The 25,127-nt window shown below is 50.7% G+C and overlaps 1 protein-coding gene across 1 annotated transcript in view; it reads right to left on the reverse strand.

The window, feature by feature from the left end:
• Positions 1 to 6,916: 6,916 nt before the first annotated feature.
• KIF3C (kinesin family member 3C) overlaps positions 6,917 to 25,127 on the reverse strand; it is a 59,781-nt gene continuing 41,570 nt past the window's right edge. The window contains exons 2-8 of the mRNA XM_065401097.1: positions 20,461 to 20,562; positions 19,197 to 19,319; positions 17,899 to 18,017; positions 13,821 to 13,937; positions 10,831 to 10,939; positions 8,413 to 8,588; positions 6,917 to 7,010 (exon numbers count right to left, since the gene is read on the reverse strand). Coding sequence (XP_065257169.1) covers positions 6,917 to 7,010; positions 8,413 to 8,588; positions 10,831 to 10,939; positions 13,821 to 13,937; positions 17,899 to 18,017; positions 19,197 to 19,319; positions 20,461 to 20,562 — 840 coding nt within the window. The remainder of the gene's footprint in view (positions 7,011 to 8,412; positions 8,589 to 10,830; positions 10,940 to 13,820; positions 13,938 to 17,898; positions 18,018 to 19,196; positions 19,320 to 20,460; positions 20,563 to 25,127) is intronic.

The following is a 25,127-nucleotide window of genomic DNA, read 5'->3' on the forward strand; positions in this document are numbered from 1 at the left end:
GTAAAAATGCTGCAGCATGAATGTTGTTAGCAGTTACGGCTGCCCTGGTTCACACAGCGAATAAACGGCAGAGCCAGGTCTCCTAATTCCAACTCCCTCGCTCTCACCACTGCGGCCGAAGATTTAACCTCACCCTGAGCTGTCTAGCGGCTATGCTGCGGGCAACTGTTTATTTGAGTTCCCCTGCCACGATTCTGGTGGGTCCCTGTGACGTTATGGTTATAATCTGGGACCATAGAGATCATTATTGCAACCAAGGTCCTGTAGTGGCACCCAAATCTTGTATAAAGGGGGTCAAATGGGGTGTCTAAGACAAGGTTATGGTTTACTGGTTATGATTAGGCTGTCTATATGTGTGTATCAATTTTGTAGTTGAAGTTATGAATATTGGCTCTATACTGTCTGTATTTCAAACTTATGCTATGCTGCTGGGTGACATCCCAGACAAACTGGTGTTAGCTCTGCCTAGCCTGCTTGATGGCCCATTAAGGACCATCAGCTATACAATGGACCCATTGAGAGAAGGCAAATATGCCTTGAGACTCAGCAAAGTAGGCAGGAACTTGCCCATGTGACTCCAGACTCCATTTTGCTGTAATTTTCCACAGTAAGAACAAAGAGGTGTTCTTACACCTGGAAAAGACTATATAAGGCTGATGCCTCATCTCCATTAGGTCTTCAATCCTGCTTCATACCTCTGGAGGAACTTTGCTACAAGCTGAAGCTTTGAACAAAGGACTGAGGACCCATCCCAGCGGGGGATGTATTCCAGAGACTTAATTTGAACCTGCAGTTTATTCTATCGCTGCTGCAAGCCTGAACCAAGAACTTTGCCATTACTGGATGTCATTGATTCCATTTAACCAATTCTAGCTCTCATCTCTATCTTTTTCCTTTTATGAATAAACCTTTAGATTTTAGATTCTAAAGGATTGGCAACAGCGTGATTTGTGGGTAAGATCTGATTTGTATATTGACCTGGGTCTGGGGCTTGGTCCTTTGGGATCGAGAGAACCTTTTTTGTGTATATTGGGATATTGGTTTTCATAACCATTTGTCCCCATAACAAGTGGCACTGGTGGTGATACTGGGAAACTGGAGTGTCTAAGGGAATTGTTTGTATGACTTGTGGTTAGCCAGTGGGGTGAAACCAAAGTCCTCTTTGTCTGGCTGGTTTGGTTTGCCTTAGAGGTGGAGAAACCCCAGCCTTGGGCTGTAACTGCCCTGTTTGAGCAATTTGTCCTGAATTGGCACTCTCCGTTGGGTCTTGCCAGAACCGCATCGTCACAGTCCCTGTTTGGGAAAAAACTACGAATGAATGAGGCAGCAGCCATCTTTGCAATGATGCTCATTCCTTTATTGTTGTCCTTGTTGCCATTTTGAATGGTGCTGGCACTTTGTTCATTTCCAGCACCACGTCAAAGCTACCTTACAGAGTATTGAAGAAGTGTCCATCCAAAGCCAGAGGGGGTGTGAGGACAATGACCTTTCCCAGCACAGTATGTATAATATATATATATTTATATGTCCTGTATATTCATATGTATAGAGTGACAAGGACGGGCCACCATACAGGAAACTTTTGATTCCTAAATAAATCACCATAACAACAGGCACAAAAATTTGGTCCTAATCAAGGCCCTCACCTTGTCAGTCAATCAGCTGATCAATTAAAAAAAAATACCAACCTGCTACCCCTCTCTGGAATTTGCCCCCTGTCGTCGCTCACACTGATGGTAAATAGTCCCCTTGATGACTCACACGCACGCCCGCACACACCTACATACGTTCCTATGTAAATACTTACATACCAACATACAAAGAACAATAGAAATATACAGCTGAGGTTGTTGCAGCAACACAGTGAGGCTGTGGGAGTGATCCAGCCCCTCGTACCAAGGCAGAGGGCAGACACCACTGCTAGCTCTGTGGTTCTCATCTTAACTAATCAGTGTTTATTTACAGCCTTACTTGGTTTTTGTGCTAAGAAGATCGTGAGGTTCCTGGCAGCAGCAGATCGACAGTGCGCGAGATTTTCAGACGTTCACGCGCAATAGATGCGTCAAAGCGGCACTTAGGCATTGAGAGCTCAGCCCCACCCCCGGCACGCATGCGCACGCACACACGGAGCTGTCTGCACGCCATCGATTGGGGGCACTGCCTGGGGAGTTTTCTTAGGTCAAAATCAAAATTCAAAGCTGGCCAAGTGGTGAGATGTGACCCCAAAGTGTCTGTGTCAAATTTCCAACCCACAGGGGAGGTTTCTTAATGAGAGCAGGTGAGACGGCTGGAGAGTTTTCACATGGGCCCCATCACAGCTGTAATCCTGTCTGGGTCCTGTGCTTCATCACGGCACAGAAAATAACCTCCGGAGGGCAAACAGGCTGCACAAGACGCGGTGGGAGATGGTATTTAGCCCTTGACAGGCAGGCTAGTGACCCATGTCTGCACTTACCCACCCTATACGCCATTCGAAAGAAGAGAGCAGGGGTGTCTCTATGCTAAGGGTGGGTGGGCAGGCCCAGAGGTCAGCATGTCTAAAACTGGGTATCTACCACTACCAAACTGGCCTGTGCCGGAGTCCTAGAAATGGATGGACAGGAGCTAAAGGGCAACTGCATTTGTCTACAGGTGCCTTTGTGTGTCTAGCTCAGCCAATTTCCAGCACACTCACTGTATCTGGTGCTCGAATGAAAATCCAGCAGCTCTCTCTGGCTGTGTTTGAAGCTACATCCAGGGGCGCACGCAATCCTGCAAATCAGGCATCCCGAGTCTGTGCGTTCAAGGCAATGTGGGAATGGAAGGTGAGAGACGCTGTTCTTCAGCTGCCTCAGCTAGTTCAAGTTCCTCTTCAGTAAAGGGGGAGAAAAGGTTTTGTTCTTGGAGCTGGGAATGGAACACACCTGCCCTAGGTGCATATGGTGGGGAGCTGCTTTTGACCCACCCATGTCCCTGGAGGAGGGTTGGAGCCCAAGTCACTCCCCATGGATGGTGCTGGAGATACGCTCCTTCACCTGGCATGGTGCCTATGCAATCATTCCCAGCTGCTCACCCTCCACGTTAGCTTTCTCCTCTAGCCTGGAGAGAAGTTTACTGAGTTTGGGGCTCCTGAGGCAGGTGCCCTGATTCTGGGTGAGGTAAAGAAGCAAATCTCTCAGGTTAAACCAGCACAGACCCCCATGCTTTTTCACAACATTATGGGCCAAGCTCTAGGGTGAGGCAGCAGGAATGAGAAACCATCATAGAATCATAGAATATCAGGGTTGGAAGAGACCTCAGGAGGTCATCTAGTCCAACCCCCTGCTCAAAGCAGGACCAACCCCAACTAAATCATCTCAGCCAGGACTCTGACAAGCCAGGCCTTAAAAACCTCTAAGGATGGAGAGTCCACCAACCTTCCTAGGGAACCCATTCCAGTGCGTCACCACCCTCCTAGTGAAATAGTGTTTCCTGATATCCAACCTAGACCTCCCCCACTGCAACCTGAGACCATTACTCCTTGTTCTGTCATCTGCTACCACTGAGAACAGTCTAGATCCATCCATCAGCTGGAGACCTTTGTAGCAGATGAAGAGTGAACTGTCCACCCCCAAGGAGTCTGCCAGCAGCTCCCCATTTGTAGCCTCAGCCAATTCCATCCCACAAAATCTGATCACCTGCCTGCCCCCTATCCACATATAACTAGGCCAGGTCTCTGCTTCCCCAGCCCCACTACTTAGCATGGAGATGGGAGAATCGGGGAGCCACTAGCATATCTGAAGGGGGTACATGGAGCCCCCACTTTTCAGTCTATATCCTTCCTCCTGCAGCCCAGTGCTCCATTTGGTAAGTGTGGGGTAAGTCCAAGGGGGACTGAGCCTGTCTTTGATACCTTCAGTGTGGCGCTGGCATTGGAGAAGGGACATCTCCGTGGCCACAGAGAGTAGGAATGCGCCCCAGCTTTCACTCTCCCTTCCCCTTGCTCCTCTCACTGACACTCCCTGTGATTGGCACTGTTCTATGGCAGCACGTTCCCCAGTCCTATGGAGGATCTTCCATGAACGCGATCTCATGGATCCCTCACTTGAATGTGCTTTTTTGGGTTGCTCCGTTAGCTTTTCTACTCGCTGCAGATGGGCAGGGCTAGTTTCTAACCTCGGTCAGAGAGCTGCGGCTTCTCTCACCAGCTTTACACACCCACATCATCTGAAGTGATGCAAGGCACAACGAGTGCCATCCATCCTCTGTCAGAAGCTGGTGAAAGGCGCGAGCGCTAGAGAGAAGTCTTGGTAGTGATAATGCACAAGCATTGTTGACCCTGGTAATGCAGAAGCAGGGGGCCTACATGGGAAGCTCCATGCTGGCTGGTTGGGAGCCTGAACGCATCTTGGAGAAAGTAGCAGCTGGCTTGATCTTTAAACAGGCACATGTGGCCAGCTGAGACTCCAGGTCCCAGCAGGCAGTGGGGCAGGGCTGCTACACTCTGAAAGACAGCATTGAAGCCTGCAGCTTCCATGGGCTACACCATGATATGAAACAAGAGGGTGGTTGAAGGCCCTGTTGTTGAGTTCTGGGGACTTCATAGGCCATGCTTTACCCATCCGTGACCTGGGGACTAAATGGAAAGCTGACTCAGCAATGGTTTGTTCTTCTCTAATCTGTACAAACGAAGCCCTTAATCTGGGGAGACTAATTAGCTGATTTCCATGATGCAGGGATTTGCTACCAAGTGATCCCTGCAGTGACCCTCCCCCCACCCCTTTATGTAGTCCTCAAAGTCTTTGAAATAAGATGCTGTTGGTGTCTCCCCTCTGAAAGCTGAGTGAGGCTCCAGCCCTTCCCACTCCTCCGTTCCCGCCACAGTTCAATGGCCTGTGGGTTTCAACAGCTGCGCACTTGGGAGCAGAAAGTTTAGAGAGTGTGGTAGAGGCAAACAGCAGTGACACTGAGACAGGGAGAGAGGGAAGCAGTTGTAAGTGCAGAAAGCTACAAGACAGACCCTAATGAGAAACTCCCTTGGTCTCACAACAATACACTCTATGGGCCAGCCCTCATATCCTCCTAGGATTTCCTAGTTCAAGCCCAGTCATCTGGATTCCAGGACGCATCTCCTTCTTCTGCTCCAGCAGGGTGCTGGCCTCAGACCAGGAAATGTGGAAGGACAATTTCATAACCCAAGTCTTCTTGAGTGAACCAGATAAATCACTTTCTCATTGACTATGATCTTGCAAAGGTCTTTGATCTCTCTTCCCCCCACCCCCAATCCCCCATCACTACACATTTGCAAACTATCCAAGAGCCCATAACTGTCTATGCTCACCCAGCGGCCTGGCACATCCACCCAGAAGGTCTCAGGTGAAGACGCACCTGCCCTCAGCTGAACTGTTGAACATCGACACACTCAGGAGCACTGAACTTTGTTCTAACAGTAGACGCCCATGCTGTTGCTGGAGCCATGTTTTAATCCTCCTCCTCAGGACTGGACAAAAGTGCCTCGCCTCATAGAATATCAGGGTTGAAAGGGACCTCAGGAGGTCATCTAGTCCAACCCCCTGCTCAAAGCAGGACCAATCCCCAGACAGATTTTTACCCCAGTTCCCTAAATGGCCCCCTCAAGGATTGAACTCACAACCCTGGGTTTAGCAGGCCAATGCTCAAACCACTGAGCTATCCCTCGCCTCTTGTCCCTCCTTCTTTTACCAGCTTCCCTGCTCTCCTCCACAGCCCCTGCACCAGACCAAAGATGTTCTTGAGACTAACAGTTTAACACCTTCTTGTAACACCCAGTCCAGGTAGCCAGTGCAAGGGATAGGTGTGTTCAAGTTACCTCTCCTGGCACCGGCTCGTCTGCCCTTCACTGATTCTTTCCCTCTAGCTGCCAAGGACAGTAGAAACTTTCATTTCTGCTTTGACCTGCAAGGTCAGTTTCCGAGTAGATAATGTTGTTCTCCAGCCTCTGTGCACTTCTTTGGGGAGAATGGGAGATTCCCACTGGCTGCTCCACCCCAATGAGGGACTGTGAACCAAGGTGGACGTCAGATGACTTAATGGGGCAGGCCCAGCCATCGCCAAACGGTGCCGTTGGCGAGCAAAGTCCCAGGTTCACTGGAAAGCTTTAGCTCCCCCTGTTGGCTCGGTTTGGTTAATTCATACCCCCTTTGTTCATCATGGGGTGAGAGCTGAGCCCAGAACTCAAGGAGACGTCAATGCTGCTGCTGTCGATACGGCACAGGAAGTGGCTCTTCGTCCGTGGCCAGCAAACGCAAGGCCCAGCTGCCAGAAAATCCCCAAACACTTGTGGGAGCGGCCGTCAGCCTGTGCACGGGTCTCGTGGGGTATCCCAGGGAATCTGGCAAAGGAAACCTCCACCCCACATGCGGAGTCCATGGAGAGCTCTGAGTGGTCTCATCTCACAAGAAAGCCAACAGAGAGAGAGGGCTTAGCTCCTTTCCCGTCTTCGGCTTGTTTCCCCCTCTGAGGAGGTGACTGTGCATTAGGGGTGGGCAGTCTGCCAATGACACAAAGAAAAAGCAGCTGCCGCAGGCTGCGGCTGGCTCCTGCTTTAAACAAGATGCCGGGGTAGTAGAAGGGAGAAATCTGCATGGTGCCCCCCACCAGCCTGGGCTGCGCCTTATTCTGAACGCGTCTCCTAACTCTGCATTGCCAAACCGCTTCATAAATAAATACGATCAATAAATAAAGTAACAGATCCGGATGGGGGGAGGGAGGCAGCACCCGTGTCCCCGGGAACCGATGCCGAGTGTCTCACACAAACACACACACACAAGAAGTAGCTGAAGACAAAGACAAGATGGGACCGGGTGGGAGGCCACCAGCAAGGAATCCCCTTCCCGGGCCGAGCGCTTTCGGAAGCAGCCAGTGATGGGTGGTGTAGTCCTTGCTATAAGATGGAAGGGAAGGGAGGAGCTGCAGGGCGTCACTCATGAGCTGGCATCGTGGGGGGCCGCTGGGACACGGCCACCAGAGAACCGTGAGTTGTTGAGGGTGGCAGCGGCCGGGCCGTCTGGCACCTGAGAGTGGGACAAGAAAAAGAGAAAAACTGGTCTCTTGTCACATCACCCACCTCCTCCCACTTCTCTCCTGCCTCCCCGCCAGGGCCACTAACAGGAAGCGCCAGCCATTTTGTTCAGCGAAGTGCTATAAAGGAAACTCATGTGAAGCTAGAGAGGACGGAATAAATGCTGCAACATCAGGATGAAACTCCCTTTGAATCACAGGGTCAATTCACAGCAGGGTCAGGTCTGCCCTTCATAGCCAAGTGGGAGGTGCACTGAGTTCCATGAAGTTACCTGCCCGCTGTGTACCTAGCTGCTGCGCTCCAGGCCAGAGGAGGCTGCATTTTAGTGGCGCAGGTTGTGGGATGGGAGACCCTGTAATGTTTGGTATCACTGTCATCCTGCTTTTAACACTGGTTTAACGATTACAAAACTACAGTTAGTGTTTATCCACCGGGAACTGGGGAACTCAGTCAATCTAGGTGGCAAACTTTAGGCTCCCAAATTTGAAAATTTTGGTCCCAGGTTCTTGTTGGGATTGTTAAGCCCACACTAAAAGTTGGATGGAAAGCGGTTTCCTGCCCTGGCACCAATGCCGGCTCTTTATCAAGCTGGCAGCTCTGAACCACTGGCTTGTCAGGACTAATGGTTCAATCCGGCTGAGGCGTCTCAAGGCCGGGCAACGATGGGCAGCGTTTGCTGTGACCGATGAGACTCGGGTCCCTAGCGCAGGGAGTCTGGTAGGGCCTCACGGACAGAGACCTGCTCTAGACTCGTGCAGAGGCTCTGGACATGTAAAAAGCCCCCGTGTCCTTGAAGCCGCCTGGTTTGGGCAGGATGAGGTCCCACCAGTCCAATAACAAGCTTGTCATCTCTGTGGGGCCCTGGGCATCGGCAGAGTTTGCTGCTTCCATTTGCTAAGAAAACCTAGCACGGGCACACAGTGCTTTCCCTCTGGCCGGTGCTGTGTGGGCATCGAGTGACCCCTCCCCAGTCCCCAGGAGGTGGGCATGTAATAGAGGCAGAGGGGGGTGATGTGACAGCTGTACACATGAGCGCATCCCCCCCCCCAGACTTCACCAGGGAAAGGGCCTTAAAGCAGTGACCAGGGGATTGCTTTTCTCTCCTCCTACGTGCTTGGAGCTTCCTCGTTCTCTGATTCTCCAGCCTGAAGAACAGATGCCCCAGCAGCAACAAACGTGCCAGGCACGGAACAGATGGGTTGTTATTTCAATGCAACTGGTTATTAATTATTCCCTGGCAGACCAGTGGGGACCTCACAGTTGCTCATTTCCGCTCTGCCCCTCCCACCCCATTCGGAGGTCCCTGCCTCCCTTCAGCCCTCACATTCACCCCACTCAGCGCCAGCAGGCAGCAGAATCAGGCTGTTTTTCACTTCACCCCGGCGGACACTCACCAGGATCGGGACTTCCTCACCCTGGCAGCTGCCGGCCGCTCCAGGAGACTATCCAGGCGCATCAGCCTCTCAAGGTGCAGAGCTCGTGGGTCGTGCTCGCCCTGGTCCCCGGTCAGCTCAAATTCAAACACAGCTGGGGGGGAGAGGTCCAGCTCCAGGAACATGATGTTCTCAGCCTTCACCGAACAGGATGAAAACACCAACAAATGAGTCACTGACACGGGCACAGGCAGATCTGCCGATCACCTGCTGAAAGGCTGGGCTCAGCCCTGGGGGCAGGAGATTTTTTCTATCGGGACAGCTGTAGGTCAGTTTCCCCAGATACGCTGTCTCCCATTTACATACTCCGACCCACCCCGGCCTGCAAGGGAGCCGGCTAGTGCCACTTGTGGGGATGTCTCCACAAGGGACAGGACTGAGAGGCCCCAATTGCATTGCACACAGGCCAGCGAGCAGCTGTCTGAGTTAGAACATCAGAACGGCCAGACTGGGTCAGACCAATGGTCCATCTAGCCCAGGATCCTGTCTTCCCACAGTGGCCAATGCCAGGTGCCCCGGAGAGAATGAACAGAACAGGGCACTTATCGAGTGATCCATCCCATGTCGTCCATTCCCAGCTTCTGGCCATTGATGGACCTATCCCCCATTATAGTCTTGGCCTTCACAACATCCCCTGGCAACGAGTTCCACAGGTTGACTGTGCGTTGTGTGAAGAAATACTTCCTTGTGTTTGTTTTAAACCTGCTGCCTATTAATTTCACTGGGTAACCCCTGGTTCTTGTGTTATGTGAAGGAATAAATAACACTTCCTTAGTTACTTTCTCCACACCAGTCATGATTTTACAGACCTCAATCATATCGCCAATGGTCCATCTAGCCCAGGATCCTGTCTTCCCACAGTGGCCAATGCCAGGTGCCCCGGAGAGAATGAACAGAACAGGGCACTTATCGAGTGATCCATCCCGTGTCGTCCATTCCCAGCTTCTGGCCATTGATGGACCTATCCCCCATTATAGTCTTGGCCTTCACAACATCCCCTGGCAACGAGTTCCACAGGTTGACTGTGCGTTGTGTGAAGAAATACTTCCTTGTGTTTGTTTTAAACCTGCTGCCTATTAATTTCACTGGGTAACCCCTGGTTCTTGTGTTATGTGAAGGAATAAATAACACTTCCTTAGTTACTTTCTCCACACCAGTCATGATTTTACAGACCTCAATCATATCGCCCCTTAGTCGTCTCTTATCCAAGCTGAAAAGTCCTAGTCTTTTCAATCTCTCCTCATACGGAAGCTGTTCCATGCCCCGAATCATGTTTGTTGCTTTTTTCTGTACCTTTTCCAGTTCTAATACAGTAGATCTTTTTTGAGATGGGGTGACCAGAACTGCAAGCAGTATTCTAGGGGTGGGCGCACCATGGATTTATATAGAGGCATTATCCTTTTCCGAATGGTTCCTTACATTCTGTTAGCTTTTTGGACTGCAGCTGCAATCAATGTGCTGTCCACAATGACTGCAAGATCTCTCTCCTGAGTGGTAAGAGCTAATTTAGACCCCATCATTTTATAAGTATCCTTGGGATTATGTTTTCCAATGTGCATTACTTTGCACTTGTCAACCCTGAATTTCAGCTGCCATTTTGTTGTCCAGTCACCCAGTTCTGTGAAATCCCTTTGTATCTTCGCAGTCAGCTTTGAATTATCTGGAGTAGTTTTGTATCATCTTCCAATTTTGCCACCTCACTGTTTGTCCCTTTTTCCAGATAATTGATGATGCGTATGTTGAACAGCACTGGGGCTGGTACAGACCCCTGGGGGACCTGCTATTTACCTCTCTCCATTCTGAAAACTGACTGCTTATTCCTACCCTTTCTTTCCTGACTTGTAGCCAGTTACTGATCCATGAGAGGACTGGTGGGGGTGGGAGAAGATACCTCTGTTGGTGAATCTGCCTGGCAGGGTTGTGGGGGAGATGCTGTGGGTGTAAGCCTGCTCCGTGGCACCTTTCCCCTCACCTGGAGGCAGACAGTGCAAACTATGAAGAGCTTAGCATGGCTTGGAGGGGTAGCTGGCTTCCTTTGGCCTGTCAAACAGAGCTCTTCTTCCCAGGCCAATGAGCATAGTCGCCAGGTGGATGATAACCCCTCCCCACTCCCACAAGCTTAGAGATGCTCTTCAAAGCCAGACCTCGAACATGCTCCATCCAGCTGCTCTGCTTCACAAAGCTAAACTTCTCTTCCTGCTGATAGGACCCCTTATAGCCCAGAAAAAGGAGCCACCACATTTCCACTCTCAGAGGACCCATTACCTTGATTCCATCATTCCCTCCATCAATTCACCCAGCCGTACATCGGTTCCACTGGTTTCCCATCCGTCCACGCAATGACTTCACTCCACCCCTCCCTTCAGCTCCCGCACTCACCCGGTACCTAGGGTGGGATCCCATGGCCATGGCCACCCGCGCATACTGGCTGATGGGTCTCTTGTAGCCCACGGCAGAGGTTGGCCTCTTCTTCATTTGGTTGTTGCTGCTAAGGAGAGAGTTATAATAAACATTTTTACCATATAAAATGATCCACTAAAAATAAATCCAGACAAAGCGTGGAATTGGCTGCCTCGGTCTCTCTAAATGGATGTAAATTTCTGCAGCGTTGGTCTTCCCTTCCTTCCTGTTCTGTGCCCAAGGTGTGGTGGAGAGCTGAGGGTTTTACTTGCACATCCTTAACAAAGACCATCTACAGGGATGAAAGGTGTCAGCCTTTCGCAACCAGAGGAATTTGGGGGGAGGTCGAAGGGGCTACGGCTAACAGCGGCGGGACGGAAACTAGTACAGGACCCTTGCGGCTGAGTAACACAGCACTGGAATAGATTATCAGGCAGAGGAACAGGCTCACTCAGGAAGTTGTGACCTGTGAATCCCTGGATAGGAAGATCACCAAAGAGGGTGCTTGCTGGGTTGGGAAGTTGAAAGCCAAGGGGGCCAGAGGGGAGGCAAAGACGGGAGATTTGGAGAAGCTTGTGGGGCTCATCCAAGAACCTCCAAACCTCCTGAGGCTTGTCCATCACTAGGATCACAGGCAGAAGAGCCAGTGATGTTCTGGGTCAGCCAAGCTAGCCCCCTTGGCCTCCAATAAATATAGGCTGGGAAGGATTAGCCTTTTATCGACAGGTGCCAGTAAACGTCAATTTCACCGCAAACAGACACATCGATGAAAAATATTTCCACGGATGATAACTGAGGTTTGCAGATCAGCAAAGTCAGAAAGATGCTGCTTGAGAACTTACGAGTTTGACGTAAGGCTATTTACTCTGGCTATTTTGGCATGTGATGTTGACAAGTTGTGTTGTCATGGTTAGAAAGCTTTAACTGTTTGAATCTCAGTGTCAACTGTCATGAAGCCCTCACTGTCTGAGCCCCCACTGTCTGCTCCCCACATAATTTTCCACAACTGCGAAAATTTAAATCAAGAAATATCGTAAACACAAACCAGTATTATCCATCAACATGATAAAACAATTAACATTCTGCCAAGCCTAAATAAATAAAAACCTTAGTCAGAAACATCAAATCTGCCTATGCAGAGTGTGTCTGCTTTCCCTGAGTCATCAGCTTTGCATTAGCCTTAATCACTGGTTCTCACATTGTGCGGCCCATGGAGTATATCCGTGCGGACTGGAGCACTGGTTGATCATGAGGGCTGGCAGCATGGGGGCACATGCACTCCCCATTTGGGAAAGCTAGCCCCCTGCCCTGCCTCTTCTGCCCAAGGCCCCGCCCTGCTCCGCCCCTTCTGCCCAAGGCTCTGCCCCCAATCCCTTCCACTCCCCGCTCTGAGCGGCCAGGCTGCCGGTGCAGTTGCGAGCCCGGGCTGGCCTGCTGGTGACCAGAGCAGTCCAGAGCCCCAGCTGGCCCGCCGGCGCCTGGAGCAGCCCGGAGGAGCCCGAGCCCTGACCGGCCAGCCGGGGCCGAGCCTTAAGTCCGGGCCACCCATAGGACCTCTGAGCCCTGCCACGGCCCAGCCTCGAGGCTGCAGCGGGGAGCGTTAGCAGAGGTTTGGGGAGTCTTAGCCTCCCCCAGCCTCCATTACCCGCTGCCCATGGCTGGCAGGGAAGAGATGCTGGTCGATGCGGCAGCTCCTGTCAAAAGAAACCCCAGCAGCTGAGCACCCACTGGGAGAAGGAGCCGAGCAGATCAGGCCATTGAGTTTCAGTGTATGAGTGCAGGGAGGATGGGGGGAGGGTTATAAGACAGTGGGTCCCCCCCAGGGCTTGGCAAATGGGGTGGGAAGAAGAGGAAGGAGCCGAGATCATGAGGAGGGTGGGGGAGGTGTCCAGACAGGATCTCAAGCATAAGAAGTGAACAAAACACTGGAAAAGTCTGAAGCCCTGTCCTTGGCCTCGCAGCCTGTCTGGCGAGGGGGATGGAGCTGCAAGCCAGACGAAGGCTTTTCGCTCTCTCCAGACTGCTCCGTCACGTGGCCCTGGCACTCCCAGGTCCCATGGAGCGCTACGTAGCCAGCGCCGAGCAGGGCAGAGCAGCGGGAAAGCAGCAGCGTCTCCTCAGACAGAGAGGGGCCAGGCAGCTACCTCAGCCGCCCACCTTAACTCTCCTGCCCTAACCTCCCCATGCCCTGCAGTGCCGTGGCCACAAGCTAGAGGGTTCAGGCCTTTTATTACAAGAACAGGGCAACTGGCAGAGCTTTTCTCCTACTGGCAGTGAGGTCACCGCTCTGCTTCCTGACATGAGCACAACATGCTAGACACAAAGCTGGTTGGTACCATACAGAGGCGCCGACCCCGTGGGGCGCCAGGGCTGGAGCACCCATGGAAAAAAATTAGCGGGTGCTTAGCACCCACTGGCAACCCGCTCCCCCTTCTCCCCCAGTGCCTCCTGCCCACCGGCGGCCCCGCCGATCCACTCCTCTCTGTCCCTCCCAGCGCCTCACGCCTGCCGCGATCAGTTGTTCCGCGGCGTGCAGGAGGTGCTGGGGTGGGAGGGGGTGGAACTGGGTGGGAAGAGGCGGGGCGGGGGCAGAGCGGGGGCGGGAAGCGGAGGCTGTGTCCCCACACTGCAGCCAGAGGCTGTTCTTTTCTGGCAGGGCCCATTCTTCGGAGCACTCCCCTCTGAGACTCTGGGCCAAATTCACCCCTCAGGAGGTGTTTTGTGAGGCTGCAGCTGGACAGTGACAACGTGTTACGGAGTTAAGGAGGGTTCTCCGCTCTGCGAGACAGTAACTCAGTAACGGACAGGCTGTCCCTGCCCCGCTGGGCTTCCGCCCGCTCTTCCATTCCAACTGCTAATCCTCCCCATTCAGCATCCTCCCTCCTGCAGCCATGAGGGGGCACTACCAGTGCCTCAGAAAAACACCCCAGCGGTAGGCCAGGCCTCCTCTCCCAGAACTGCAGCCTTACCCCCCAGCAGGCACAAGCGGCTGGAACTTCCACTGGTCCTCCTCACAGTCGTAGTACAGGCGGTTCATGATCTTGTTCTTCTCTTCAGGAGGGATAAAGTTCTCAATGATCAAGTATCTGAGCAAGAGCCAGGGTAAGAGGGGGACGGAGTGAGCAAGTGGTGGTGGCAAGACAAAAGGGGCGAGGGAGTGAGAATAAAGAAAGGGGGAGATGAATGGGAGAAAAAGGTGGGAAGAGGCAAAGTGTTGGGAAAAGAAGAGAGAGAGATGGGGGGAGGATGGGCGGACACACAGAGAAATGGGAGAGGGAAACATGAGAGCAAAGGGGAAGAGGAACGGGTAAAAATAGGATAAAATGACAGAACCAAAGATCACACAGAGAGAAATACAGCCAGCCGGACAGAGATGGGGACAGAAAGAGACAGAGCATATCAATCAGAGAAAAGAGACATAGCATTTCCTGTAAGCTTTGTTTTTAGACAATAACTCTGCCAGTCCCCTGCTCACCTTATATTATTATTTTTTATTACAAATATTTGCACTGTAAAAATGATAACCAAAAGAAATAGTATTTTTCAATTCACCTCATACAAGTACTGTAGTGCAATCTCTTTATCATGAAAGTGAAACTTACAAATGTAGATTTTTTTTTTGTTACATAACTGCACTCAAAAACAAAATAATGCAAAACTTTAGTGCCTACAAGTCCACTCAGTCCTACTTCTTGTTCAGCCAGTCGCTAAGACAAACAAGTTTGTTTTACAGGAGATAATGCTGCCCACTTCTTATTTACAGTGTCACCAGAAAATGAGAACAGGCGTTCGCATGGGACTTTTGTAGTCGGCACTGCAAGGTATTTACATGCCAGATATGTGAAACGTTCGTATGCTCCATGCTTTGGCCACCATTCAAGAGGACATGCTTCCATGCTGATGACGCTCGTTAAAAAAATAATGCATTAATTAAATTTGTGACTGAACTCCTAGGGGGAGAATTGTTTGTCTCCAGCTCTACTTTACCCGCATTCTGCCATAGATTTAATCTTATAGCAGTCTTGGATGATGACCCAATACATGTTGTTCATTTTAAGAACACTTTCACTGCAGATTTCACAAAACACAAAGAAGGTACGAATGTGAGATTTCTAAAGATAGCTACAGCACTTGACCCAAGGTTTAAGAAGCTGAAGATTCTTTCAAAATCTGAGAGGGACAAGGTGTGGAGCATGCCTTCAGAAATCTTAAAAGAGCAACACTCCGATGCAGAAACTACAGACCCGGAACCACCAAAAAAGAAAATCAACCTTCTGCTGGTGGCATCTGACTCAGATAATGAAAATGAACACACGTGAGTCTGCACTGCTTTGGATTGTTATCGAGCAGAACCTGTCATCAGCATGGATGCATGTCCCCTGAAATGGTGGTTGAAGCATGAAGGGACATATGAATCTTTAGCGCATCTGGCATGTAAATATCTTGCGACACCAGCTACAACAGTGCCATGCGAACACCTGTTCTCACTTGCAGGTGTCATTGTGAACAAGAAGTGGGCAGCATTATCTCCTGCAAATTGTAACCAAACTTGTTTGTCTCAGCGATTGGTTGAACAAGAAATAGGACTGAGTGGACTTGTAGGCTCTAAAGTTTTACATTGTTTTATTTTTGAATGCAGTTTTTTTTTTGTACATAATTCTACATTTGTAAATTCAAATTTCATGATAAAGAGATGGCACTAGAGTACTTCTAATGGGGGAATTGAAAAATACTATTTGCAAATATTTGTCATCAAAAATAAATATAAAGTGAGCACTGTACACTTTGTATTGTGTGTTATAATTGAAATCAACATATTTGAAAATGTAGAAAACATCCCAAAATAGTTAAATGAATGGTATTCTATTACTGTTTAACAGTGTGATTAATCGTGATTAATTATTTTAATCACTTGACAGACCTACTTAGCACGTATTGTATAGCACTTTATACCAAAGCACTGTCTGAATGTTATTAACACGCTACAGGGAAAGCTCATTAACTCATACTTGGGTCTTTCCCCAACCCGTAGCATGGCGTTGACCGGGGATATGGATCTAGCGTCTTCCTCAGGGTACGCACACACGGGGTCTAGCACCAACGGTGCTTTTTATCGGCCCCACGTGAGCCAGATTTTGAAAGTCAGACCCACGTCCTCATGCACGTCCATTTACACTCACCTAATTTACATGCAAAAACCCCCAATGTCCATCCACAGATGAGACACGGATTCTTCCCTGCTCCAGGGTAATTAATTCGTCCCACTCTGTCCCCCAGCGTCAAGCCTGCCCATACAGCTACCCTCATCTTTTGATTTGCAAGGGCCTCCTCGTGAGTCATGTGGACTCTGGATTTTAAGGCCAGAGAAGAGCATTCGTATCCTCTAGTTGACCTCCTGCATAACACAGGAAAAGAGCCTCACCCAGTGATTCTTGCATCAAGAACCTCTATTTGAGCTAAAGCAGTTCTGAAAGAGATCCAGTCTTGATTTAAAGACTTCGAGTGATGGGGCATCCACCACATCCCGAGATATGTGGTTCCAATGGTTAATTATCCCCACTGTTAAAAATTTGCACCTTAATTCTCATCTGAGTTTGTCTGGCTTCAGCTTCCAACCCTTGGATCTCATTATGCCTTTTCTACTAGATTAAGGAGCTGCCTACTGATCAGAAATCTCTTCCTCGTGTAGGTACTTGTAAACTGATCAAGTCTCCTCTCAATCTGGATAAACTAGTTAGACTGAGCGTCTCAAATCTCTTGCTATAACGCAGGTTTTTCAGACGTTGAATGATTCTTGTAGGTCTTTTCTGAACCCTTTCCAATTTTTCGACATTCTTTTTGAAGCCTGGACAGAACTGGCCACAGTATCTAGTAACGGTCTCACTAATGCTATGCTTCTACTGGATACTCCCCTGCCTGTACACCCAAGGACTGCGCGACCAGCCAGCTCCAGCAGTGCGCTGGGAGCTCACGTTCAGCTGGTTCTCTGCCATGACACCTAAGCCTTTTTCAGCATCGCTGCATTCTAGGACACAAGCCTCCAGCTTGCAAGAGTGACCGACATTCTTTGGTCCTAGCTGTAGGACCTTGCATTTGGTGGTACTAAAACGTATGCTGTCCAAATGAGCCCATCTTACCAAGTGATCCAGGTTGGTTTTATACCTGAGCTGTCCTCACCACACCCATTTTTGTGTCCTCTAGAGATTTTGCCACTAATGATTTTATATTTTCCCCCACATGATTGATAAAGACATTGATTAACTTTGGGCCATGAACAGATCGCTGTGGGACCCCACAAGAAACATTCCCTGGGAGGAGGAGTCATCATTTAGTTACTTTTTGAAATCCTTCAGTTAATCAGTTTTTAATCCATTTTACTTGGCTACCCGGATTTTGAATAATGCTATATTTTAAAATCAGAAAATCGCGTGGGACTAAGTCAAACACCTTATAGAGGTTTAAGTTTATTCTATCAACACGGCTACCTTTATCAACCCAACTTGTGACCTCATCAAAAAACGATAGTGGGTTTGTCTGACAAGACCTACTTTCCCCTACGCTAAGACCACTACGCTAAGTGGCATTAATTATGCTCCCGGCCTTTCATTTTTTACTGAGTGAGACCCCATCAGCCTCTCCGTGAGTCTTCCCAGGGTTGACGTCAGGCCTACAGGTCGACGGTTACCACGGGTATCCCATTTACCCTTTTAAAAGATTAGCACAACATTCGCTTTCTTCCTTCCCCAGTGTTCCAAGCTTTGGAAAAATGAACATTCCTGGGTCAGGAAGCTCCTCGGCTAATTATTTGAACACTCTTGGGTGCAAGTGATCCAGTCCTGCAGATTTAAAAATGTTTGACTTGAATAGCTGCTGAGTAACATCCTCCTTCGTTACTGAAGGAAGAGGATGCTTATTTCATTATCACTGTAAACATCGGAACACCTCATCCTGCTTCTTTCTGAATAGTTCTGCCTTTTCTGTCAGAATGGTAGCGTGGTTGGCAGGGCTTGTATCCCGCATTTCCCATTAAGGTGAGGAGATACTTACTTGAGTTTAAGTTCCCGTGTCTGTTCATTTTGCGCTTCCTCCAGGTCCTGCCGCACTCTGATGTACTCATCATGCTGGTCCTGAATCTCTGCCTTCACCGCCTGCAGCTTGGCATACAGCTGGGACACCAAGAAAGAGCTTCTGTTAGTACCGGTCCAGGCAGCAGCTTCTAGGATGTGGCCTGAGGTCTCATCCCATGTGAAAAGCAAAGTCATTTACTCACGGTATCCCCAAAAGACCTGAAAAATGGGTCTCCCTAGGGTCTCCACACTGGTCGCCCAAAGTTCATCCAACATTAAGCCACACAGAACATTTGCAGGAGCCTGAATACTGCGCATGCGCCGGATGTGGTTAAATGAAGTGGGCTGCCCCTTTATTACAAAGGTGAGTCTTGCAAGGGCTTCGGGACAGATCCCCAGCTGGCGATGGTGATTGACAGCAGCTATGATTCCAGCACTCTATGTTCCACCTTGATCTGAGGGGCCTGTGGAGACGGCAGGTCCCAATGTGCAATACATTCCCCAGGTCTGAGCTGCCTGGCTCACCTGGGTGAGGACATGGCTCTAGGCATGCACTGAAAACGTCATGCCACGATGTCACAAAGGTGTCATGGACCTACTGCAGCCCAGATGCAATCAGGGACACTGCTCGGATTGCCACCTGTCTGGGTTTTACCTGGACAGGCTGGTTTTGGCTTCTGTGGCCAGGTGCCATTTAGGATCGCCAGGTGCCTGGTTTTCGACCAGAAAGTCTGGTTGAAAAGGCGACCTGGCACCCAAACCAAAAGTCCAGTTTCTGCAGGGTGAGGGACGGTGCTGGATCATTAACCCGCACCAGCCCCTGCTCAGCCAGGGTCGCCTCCTACCTGCAGGCAGTCTCCTTGAGATGATTCAGTGAACGAAGGGGGTGTGGGGAGAGGAGCAAGTGGGGGCTGGGCCTGGGGGAAGAGGTGGAGAAGGGGCTGGGGCCTGGGGGAAGAGGCGGAGAAGGGGCAGAGCCTCGAGGGAGAGGCGGAGAAGGGGCAGGGCCTCGAGGGAAGAGTCAGAGCAGGGGCAGGGCCTTGGGGGAAGAGCTGGGGTAGGGGCAGGCCTCGGGGGTCCAGTTACCAGCAATTACAGAAGTGGCAACCCTAGACACTACTTTTCCTGCAAGTGCTAGGTTCACAGGAAGCAAGACAAACCCACACCCCATCTCCCAGTTTCAGCACAACAGTAAATTCACCTTGTAGTGTCATTAAAAAGAAACCCAGCCTGAGACTGGCTCCCCACAGCTGTGTCCCAGCACAGGCAGCCTCTCACCTTCTTCAGCTTCTTGGTTTTGATCTCCACTTCCTGCTGCAGAGACGTGAAGGTCTCCCGCAGCTCCATGGTCTCCTCATCCCGCAGCAGCATCTCCTGCTGCATCTCCCGCTCCCGACGTTTCTGCATCCGGGAAAAACACCAAACCCAATTGAACAAGAAAGAGTCAGTAACAGGAACGACACCCCCCCCCATCAAAATCATCCTGCTGGCCTGCAGAGCATGATGGGTAGTTATATGCAAATTTTACAATGGCGGGGGACTGCATCTGGGCATGTGATTTGGAGCCTTTCATCTCAGGGTGTCCAGCTCAATGGCCGGCCGGGTTGTAGTGACTGAAAATCATTCGCATCTGATGGTGAGTTGATAGCCCCTTTCCGGCCCACAGCACGGCCAACACCGCCACAACTCACAGTCACATTCGCTGTCTTGGCCCAGAGACTAGGGATTGTCGAGATGAGCCACGCCAAAGCCTATGGACCTCCCCTTTCCCTACAACGGGATCTCCTCGAATCAAGCTAGACCGAGCCAGGGACAGAATGAAGCAGCTGTACTTGTGTATGGCTTCTGCTGTCCCACACTTGCCTTGGCACTGTGAATGGGACCAAACGGTGATACCACCTAAGTGGACTGAGTTTAAACACAGCTCCTTAATTTGGTTTGCAGTGCGTTCTGTCTGACCGGTGGTATTCTGCTGGGTGCCCATCACTGTCCACTGGGAACTGGACTGAGCCTGGCAACTCCTTTTATACATGTCACCTAACTATACGACTCAGTTACTCAGGGCCAGATGTGTTGTCAAGTTCACCAAGGACCCGTGACCTATCATATAAATATATGCAGTATATATAACTGATTCAGGCATCATCTATTGCCAGTATCTGACATCAAGGATGGTGCCAGCACAAGTCTTTAGGGACCTCTGGATGTTGCCAAAGGATGTTGTGAAGGCCAAGACTAGAACAGGGTTCAAACAAGAACTAGATAAGTTCATGGAGGATAGGCCCATCAATGGCTATTAGCCAGGCTGGGCAGGGATGGTATCCCTAGCCTCTGTTTGCCAGGAGCTGGGCATGGGCGACAGGGGATGGATCACTTGATGATTCCCTGGTCTGTTCATTCCCTCGGGGCACCTGGCATTGGCCACTGTCGGAAGACAGGCTACTGGGCTAGATGGACCTTTGGTCTGACCCAGTGTGGCTGTTCTTATGTTTACTATCCAGTGTCAGCCCTGCTCAGCCATCTCCCAAAGCAGAGTCTTTACCTGCTCAGCTATCTCCTGCCTCTTCAGCTCCAGCATCTTCTGCTGCTCATTTGTGTGGTCCATGATGTTCCTCCCTCCTATCAGCAGCTTGCTCTCCATCGCCTAGGGGCAGGAGAAGAAGGGAGATGGGGAGGAATTAGAACATTTCTCTCACATGCACACACAGGAAAGGAGCCACGGGCTAACCACGGGGGACGGCCACCTGACCTTGCAGCTCCTGCCTTGCTGTGGCAAGTGGAATATACCACCTTGGAGGGGGGAGCAGAGTAGGGACCGATCAGCTTTGTGGGTGGTAGGAAGACAGGAGGGATCGCAGCTACTTTGAAGGACAGAATGAATATCCCGCTCCGGCTTGCTGATGGGGAACAATGGGCTGAAACTGGTCAGAACGCTGAGCATTGCTACAGCACTTGCCATCTGCAAATCACATGCAAACATTACCTCATTAACCTCCCTCCACCCCTTGAGATAGGTCTTTACTACCCACATGTACAGATAGGGAAACTGAGGCACAGAGGTGACGGCCAAACAATGGGGTTTTCAAACGTGACCGAGAGATGTAGGAGCACAAGTCCCACTGAAAGTCATGTAGGTGCTTTTGAAAATACCACTCACAATGTTCAAAACTGGCCGTAGATTTTGAGTGCTTCCATTTTGGGGTCCCCGACTCTCCCTACCTAGAGATTCAGAAATGTGCTGCTGAGCATCTGCAGCTGCCATTGGCTTCAGCTGGGATCAGAGATGCTCATCTCCTCTCAAAAAGCAGGTCAGGCCCCCCAAATTAGTACTGGTTCCTTTTGAAAATGTTGGGCGAAGTGACTTGGCAATGGCAGAGTAGAGACTACAACTCAGGACTTTCTGGGCCTCCCAGTACTGATTTCAGTCCAGACACATGTAAAGTCCAATGTGACGTTGTCATGGAAAAGCAAATGCCCTATCGGGGTGCAGTAAGAGACCAGGGAACCCTGTTCAGGGGACATCTGCACTGGAAATGACAGCGTTTCAGCACATACTGGGTTCAGGGTTTGGATCACCAGGCCATGAAAAGCTGTTCTGAGCAGGGCTAGCTGACCTGGAGGCAAAGACCCCTGAGCCTGGCCCCTTGAGTGCTTGCTCCATGGCTACCATGTTGGAGACGAGGACAAGAACTTGCACCTGTTGCCATGCAATGGGGAGTAAGCGGAGGGATTTAAAGGGCAGCTGATGCTGCTGGAGTAATGGAACAAGAAGATGATCTGAGCAGCCGTGTTTTGAATGGAGTGGTGCAGGTTGGACGTCAGGGAGAGGGAAGTTACAGTTACCAAGATGGGAGATAAAGAGGGCCCGGCTGCGAGACCAGAGAGAAAAGGCTGGCTCTTCGAGGTGCTACGGAGGAGGAGGTCACACAGCCTGGCCTTGTGCCGAGCAGGAGAGAGGGAGGAATCAGCACAATCAGCCGAAAGAGTGAAACGGACGCTGGGCTTTTCAGATTCGGGGTGTCCCGGGTGACCTTGGTAAGGAAATGTCTTGTCCTTGTTTTTTAAAGTATGGTTTTCATTAATCTGCCCTAGCCCCTTTAAAGCACTTCAGTGCCTCATTCAGCCTGCTTCTGATCAGCCCACTTAGCCACTGTCAGCTGCTGATAAGGCCCTAGAAGTGACTTTCCGAGTCACTTGAATAGGGAGTTAGCAACTCAACAAGTGTTCAGGCCCTGTCTGTGGGGGAGACAGTAACCAGATCTCAGCCCAGGAGCCTGACTTCCTGTGACTCACAGAAATTGCTGGAAAAGGCTTAACATGCCTACAATTAAATGACAATAATGAATGACTGTGTTCACAGCTGCATTTTCTAAGGCACCGTGCAGAAGAGATGCCAGGTGACGATTCTGCTAGTCGGGCTGAGGCCGGGGTGACAAGTTGGAGACTGTAACCAGCAGGAAAACGCTAAGAGGGTCAGTGCAAAGGGACATGAGAATGGCAGGGCTCAGTCAGCTGTTCTCGTTCAGCGACAAGGAGGGCACAAGCAGTAATGGGCGTCAGCTGCAGCGGAGGAGTCGAAGGATAAACACTGGGGAAAGCCTGCTGAGGAGAGTGCAGGTGATGAGGGAGCTGCTACGGGAGCAGGGCCAGCACAACCCATTAAGCGACCTAGGCGGTCGCCTAGGGCACTAACGTTTGGGGGGCGGTGACCGCGGCGGCCGGATCTTCGGCTGCCCCAGTCGTCGGCGGTATTTCGGGGGCGCGACCTTCCGCCGCCTCTGTCGGGGGCGGTATTTCGGGGGCGCGACCTTCCGCCGCCTCTGTCGGGGGCGGTATTTTGGGGGCGGGATCTTCCACCGCCTAGGGCGGCAAAAAAGCTGGCGGCGCTCCTGTATGGGAGGGGCCAGCCCCCAGCTCCACTGACTGGATTTTAGCGAAGGAAATGACTGAGTGACCTACAACGCTGCAAGCTCCCGAAGGGCAGGGCGCCATCCGCTGGCAATGCCAGAGTCCTGCTTTGCCACTCACTAGGGACTTCCCTGCGAGAGCCTCAAAGCGCTTTACACACATTCAATAAGGAATTTGGGACTCAAACGATAACTTCTGCATGAAGGCTTTTGACACAGTCTCTGCTTCCCGTGGGGTTCAGAGAGGCACAGACAGTCACATGCCAATATCACCCGGCGAGGCGGCAGCAGTGCTGGGAATAGATTTAGAACTTCTCACCCAACGAGGCCCCACTGCGTTCCCAGCCCAGACGGGGCAAGTCACCATGCAATCACATGCCCATCTTGTGCCTAAGCCACACAGCATCCATAAACTTCAACAACACCACCGCGCTGGGACGGCAGAGGTCCGTAGCACGGAGTGTTCCAGGCATCTAAGAGTTCTACAGGGCTATGACTGATCTGTGGTTAATCCTGTGACCACCACCACTCCATGACCGGCCAGTGTCCTCTCCTGACCTCAAGTCAGATCTTCAGAGACTCTGTCTCCGAGCGGGGCAGCATGACCAATAAGGAGCAGCCGACGGTGGCCAAGGATGATCAAACCTCTCAAGACCAGTTCTCAATGACACATTCCTATTCCTGATAAAGTCAAACCATCTTATACTCAGTAGGTGCCGCTGGCAATGCGTGTGAAAGGCCTTCAGCCTCCTGCATGAACAGCATGTATGCGGAAATATCCACGCCACAGAAAACAACCCCATACGTGACGCTAACTGGTCGCCTTGTTTCTTTAGATTTACAGAGTACAGAACCTAGAAGAAGCCATTCCTAGCTCTGGGTGCCCCCTCCAAAATGTGGCCCGCACAGAGATGATAGAGTCCAGGATCTGCAGCCGGTGCTATATGAAAGCCTAGAAGGATCCCTAGACTGCAGGTCACTGGCCAGTTGGAATCACCGGCGGACTTTAAGGAGGCAGAATGTCATCAAACAAACACGCTGGAATTTGGCGAGGTCCTGGGGGGTAACATGTCACTCTTGAGAAAGATGCCATGGGATCCATAAAGGCCATGAGTGATCGGAACGTTGATTTTATGCCTCATTTAGAAGATGTCACCTACAGCAAAGCAGCCCCGATGCTACCATCCTTGTGAACTGGCTCTGTCCTGATGGAAGAGCATCACCTACAGAATTATCAACAACATCCTTCCTAGGAGTGCCATCCAAGTGTCACACCGATTAGCGCATGAGGTCTGCCAAGATCACAGCCCCAGTCTGTGTAGCTGCAGAACGAACCAGAATCCAAATGGAAATTGAACACTGTAAGACCCCCCTAGAAGACCACCTCAGATATCTCATCCCATTGTAACACTGGCCCATTCTGTTCATGGCCCCATCCACATGTCAGCATGGAAAGAAAGTGTGAAATGATCTTAAAAATAGCTTTGGCTAAAAGTACGGCCCATCTGCACTGCTGCCAAACTATAAGAGAACTGCACTTTTAAGATGCTTTTCCAAATCGCACAGTTTTGGGAAGTTACCAGGATGGAAAACACTAACGGCCCAGATCTCCGCTGTCTTGTATCTTGTGTAATTATTTACACTGGGGCAAAATAGGCTCTGATCTGGCAGCGTTTCGTACCCCTTTAGCAATGATTGTGGCAGGTGCGGGACAACAGAGAATGAGGCCCATGGAGCCTGGTTTGGATCCATTTTATACTAATGCGCCTTCATTCAGCTCAGTGGAGTTACTCCTGACTCACTGGTGCAGTTGAAAGCAGGATCAGAATCCCAAATCCTGCTTTTCTGGCGTTTATCTGTCAGAATAGTTGGCAATGGGTAGATTTAGCCACATGTGCAAAGCCAAGCTGGGTCATATTTCAGGTGTCCTTTTCCAGAGTGTCCAGTCTGATGGAGGCCGCTGGGGCAAGAATCCAGAGCAAACAGGATGTTATTTTGAGGGGATGGGAGGGGGGCTTCAGTCTACTTCATCATTCACTGCAAGGGCTGATTTGATTCAGCAGGTTTTCAGCAAGGGGCAGTGTGATGGAGTGTCTGCCCCACACTGGCCTGTAAGGGGTTAATAGAGCCCTAGGGAGGCTGTGCAAGAGGCAGCCAATTAGAGAGGGGCTGTGAGAAGCAGTCAATCAGGGCTGGGCAGGCCCATATAAGAGCTGCAGGGCAGAGAGGCTTCAGTTGCTCCCTGGAGCTTGAGGAGGGAGACCTGACTGCCTTGCAGGCTGAAGACAGCCAGCACCCTGGA

This window comes from Emys orbicularis, chromosome 3 (assembly GCF_028017835.1).
Source record: "Emys orbicularis isolate rEmyOrb1 chromosome 3, rEmyOrb1.hap1, whole genome shotgun sequence".
NCBI lineage: Eukaryota > Metazoa > Chordata > Testudines > Emydidae > Emys > Emys orbicularis.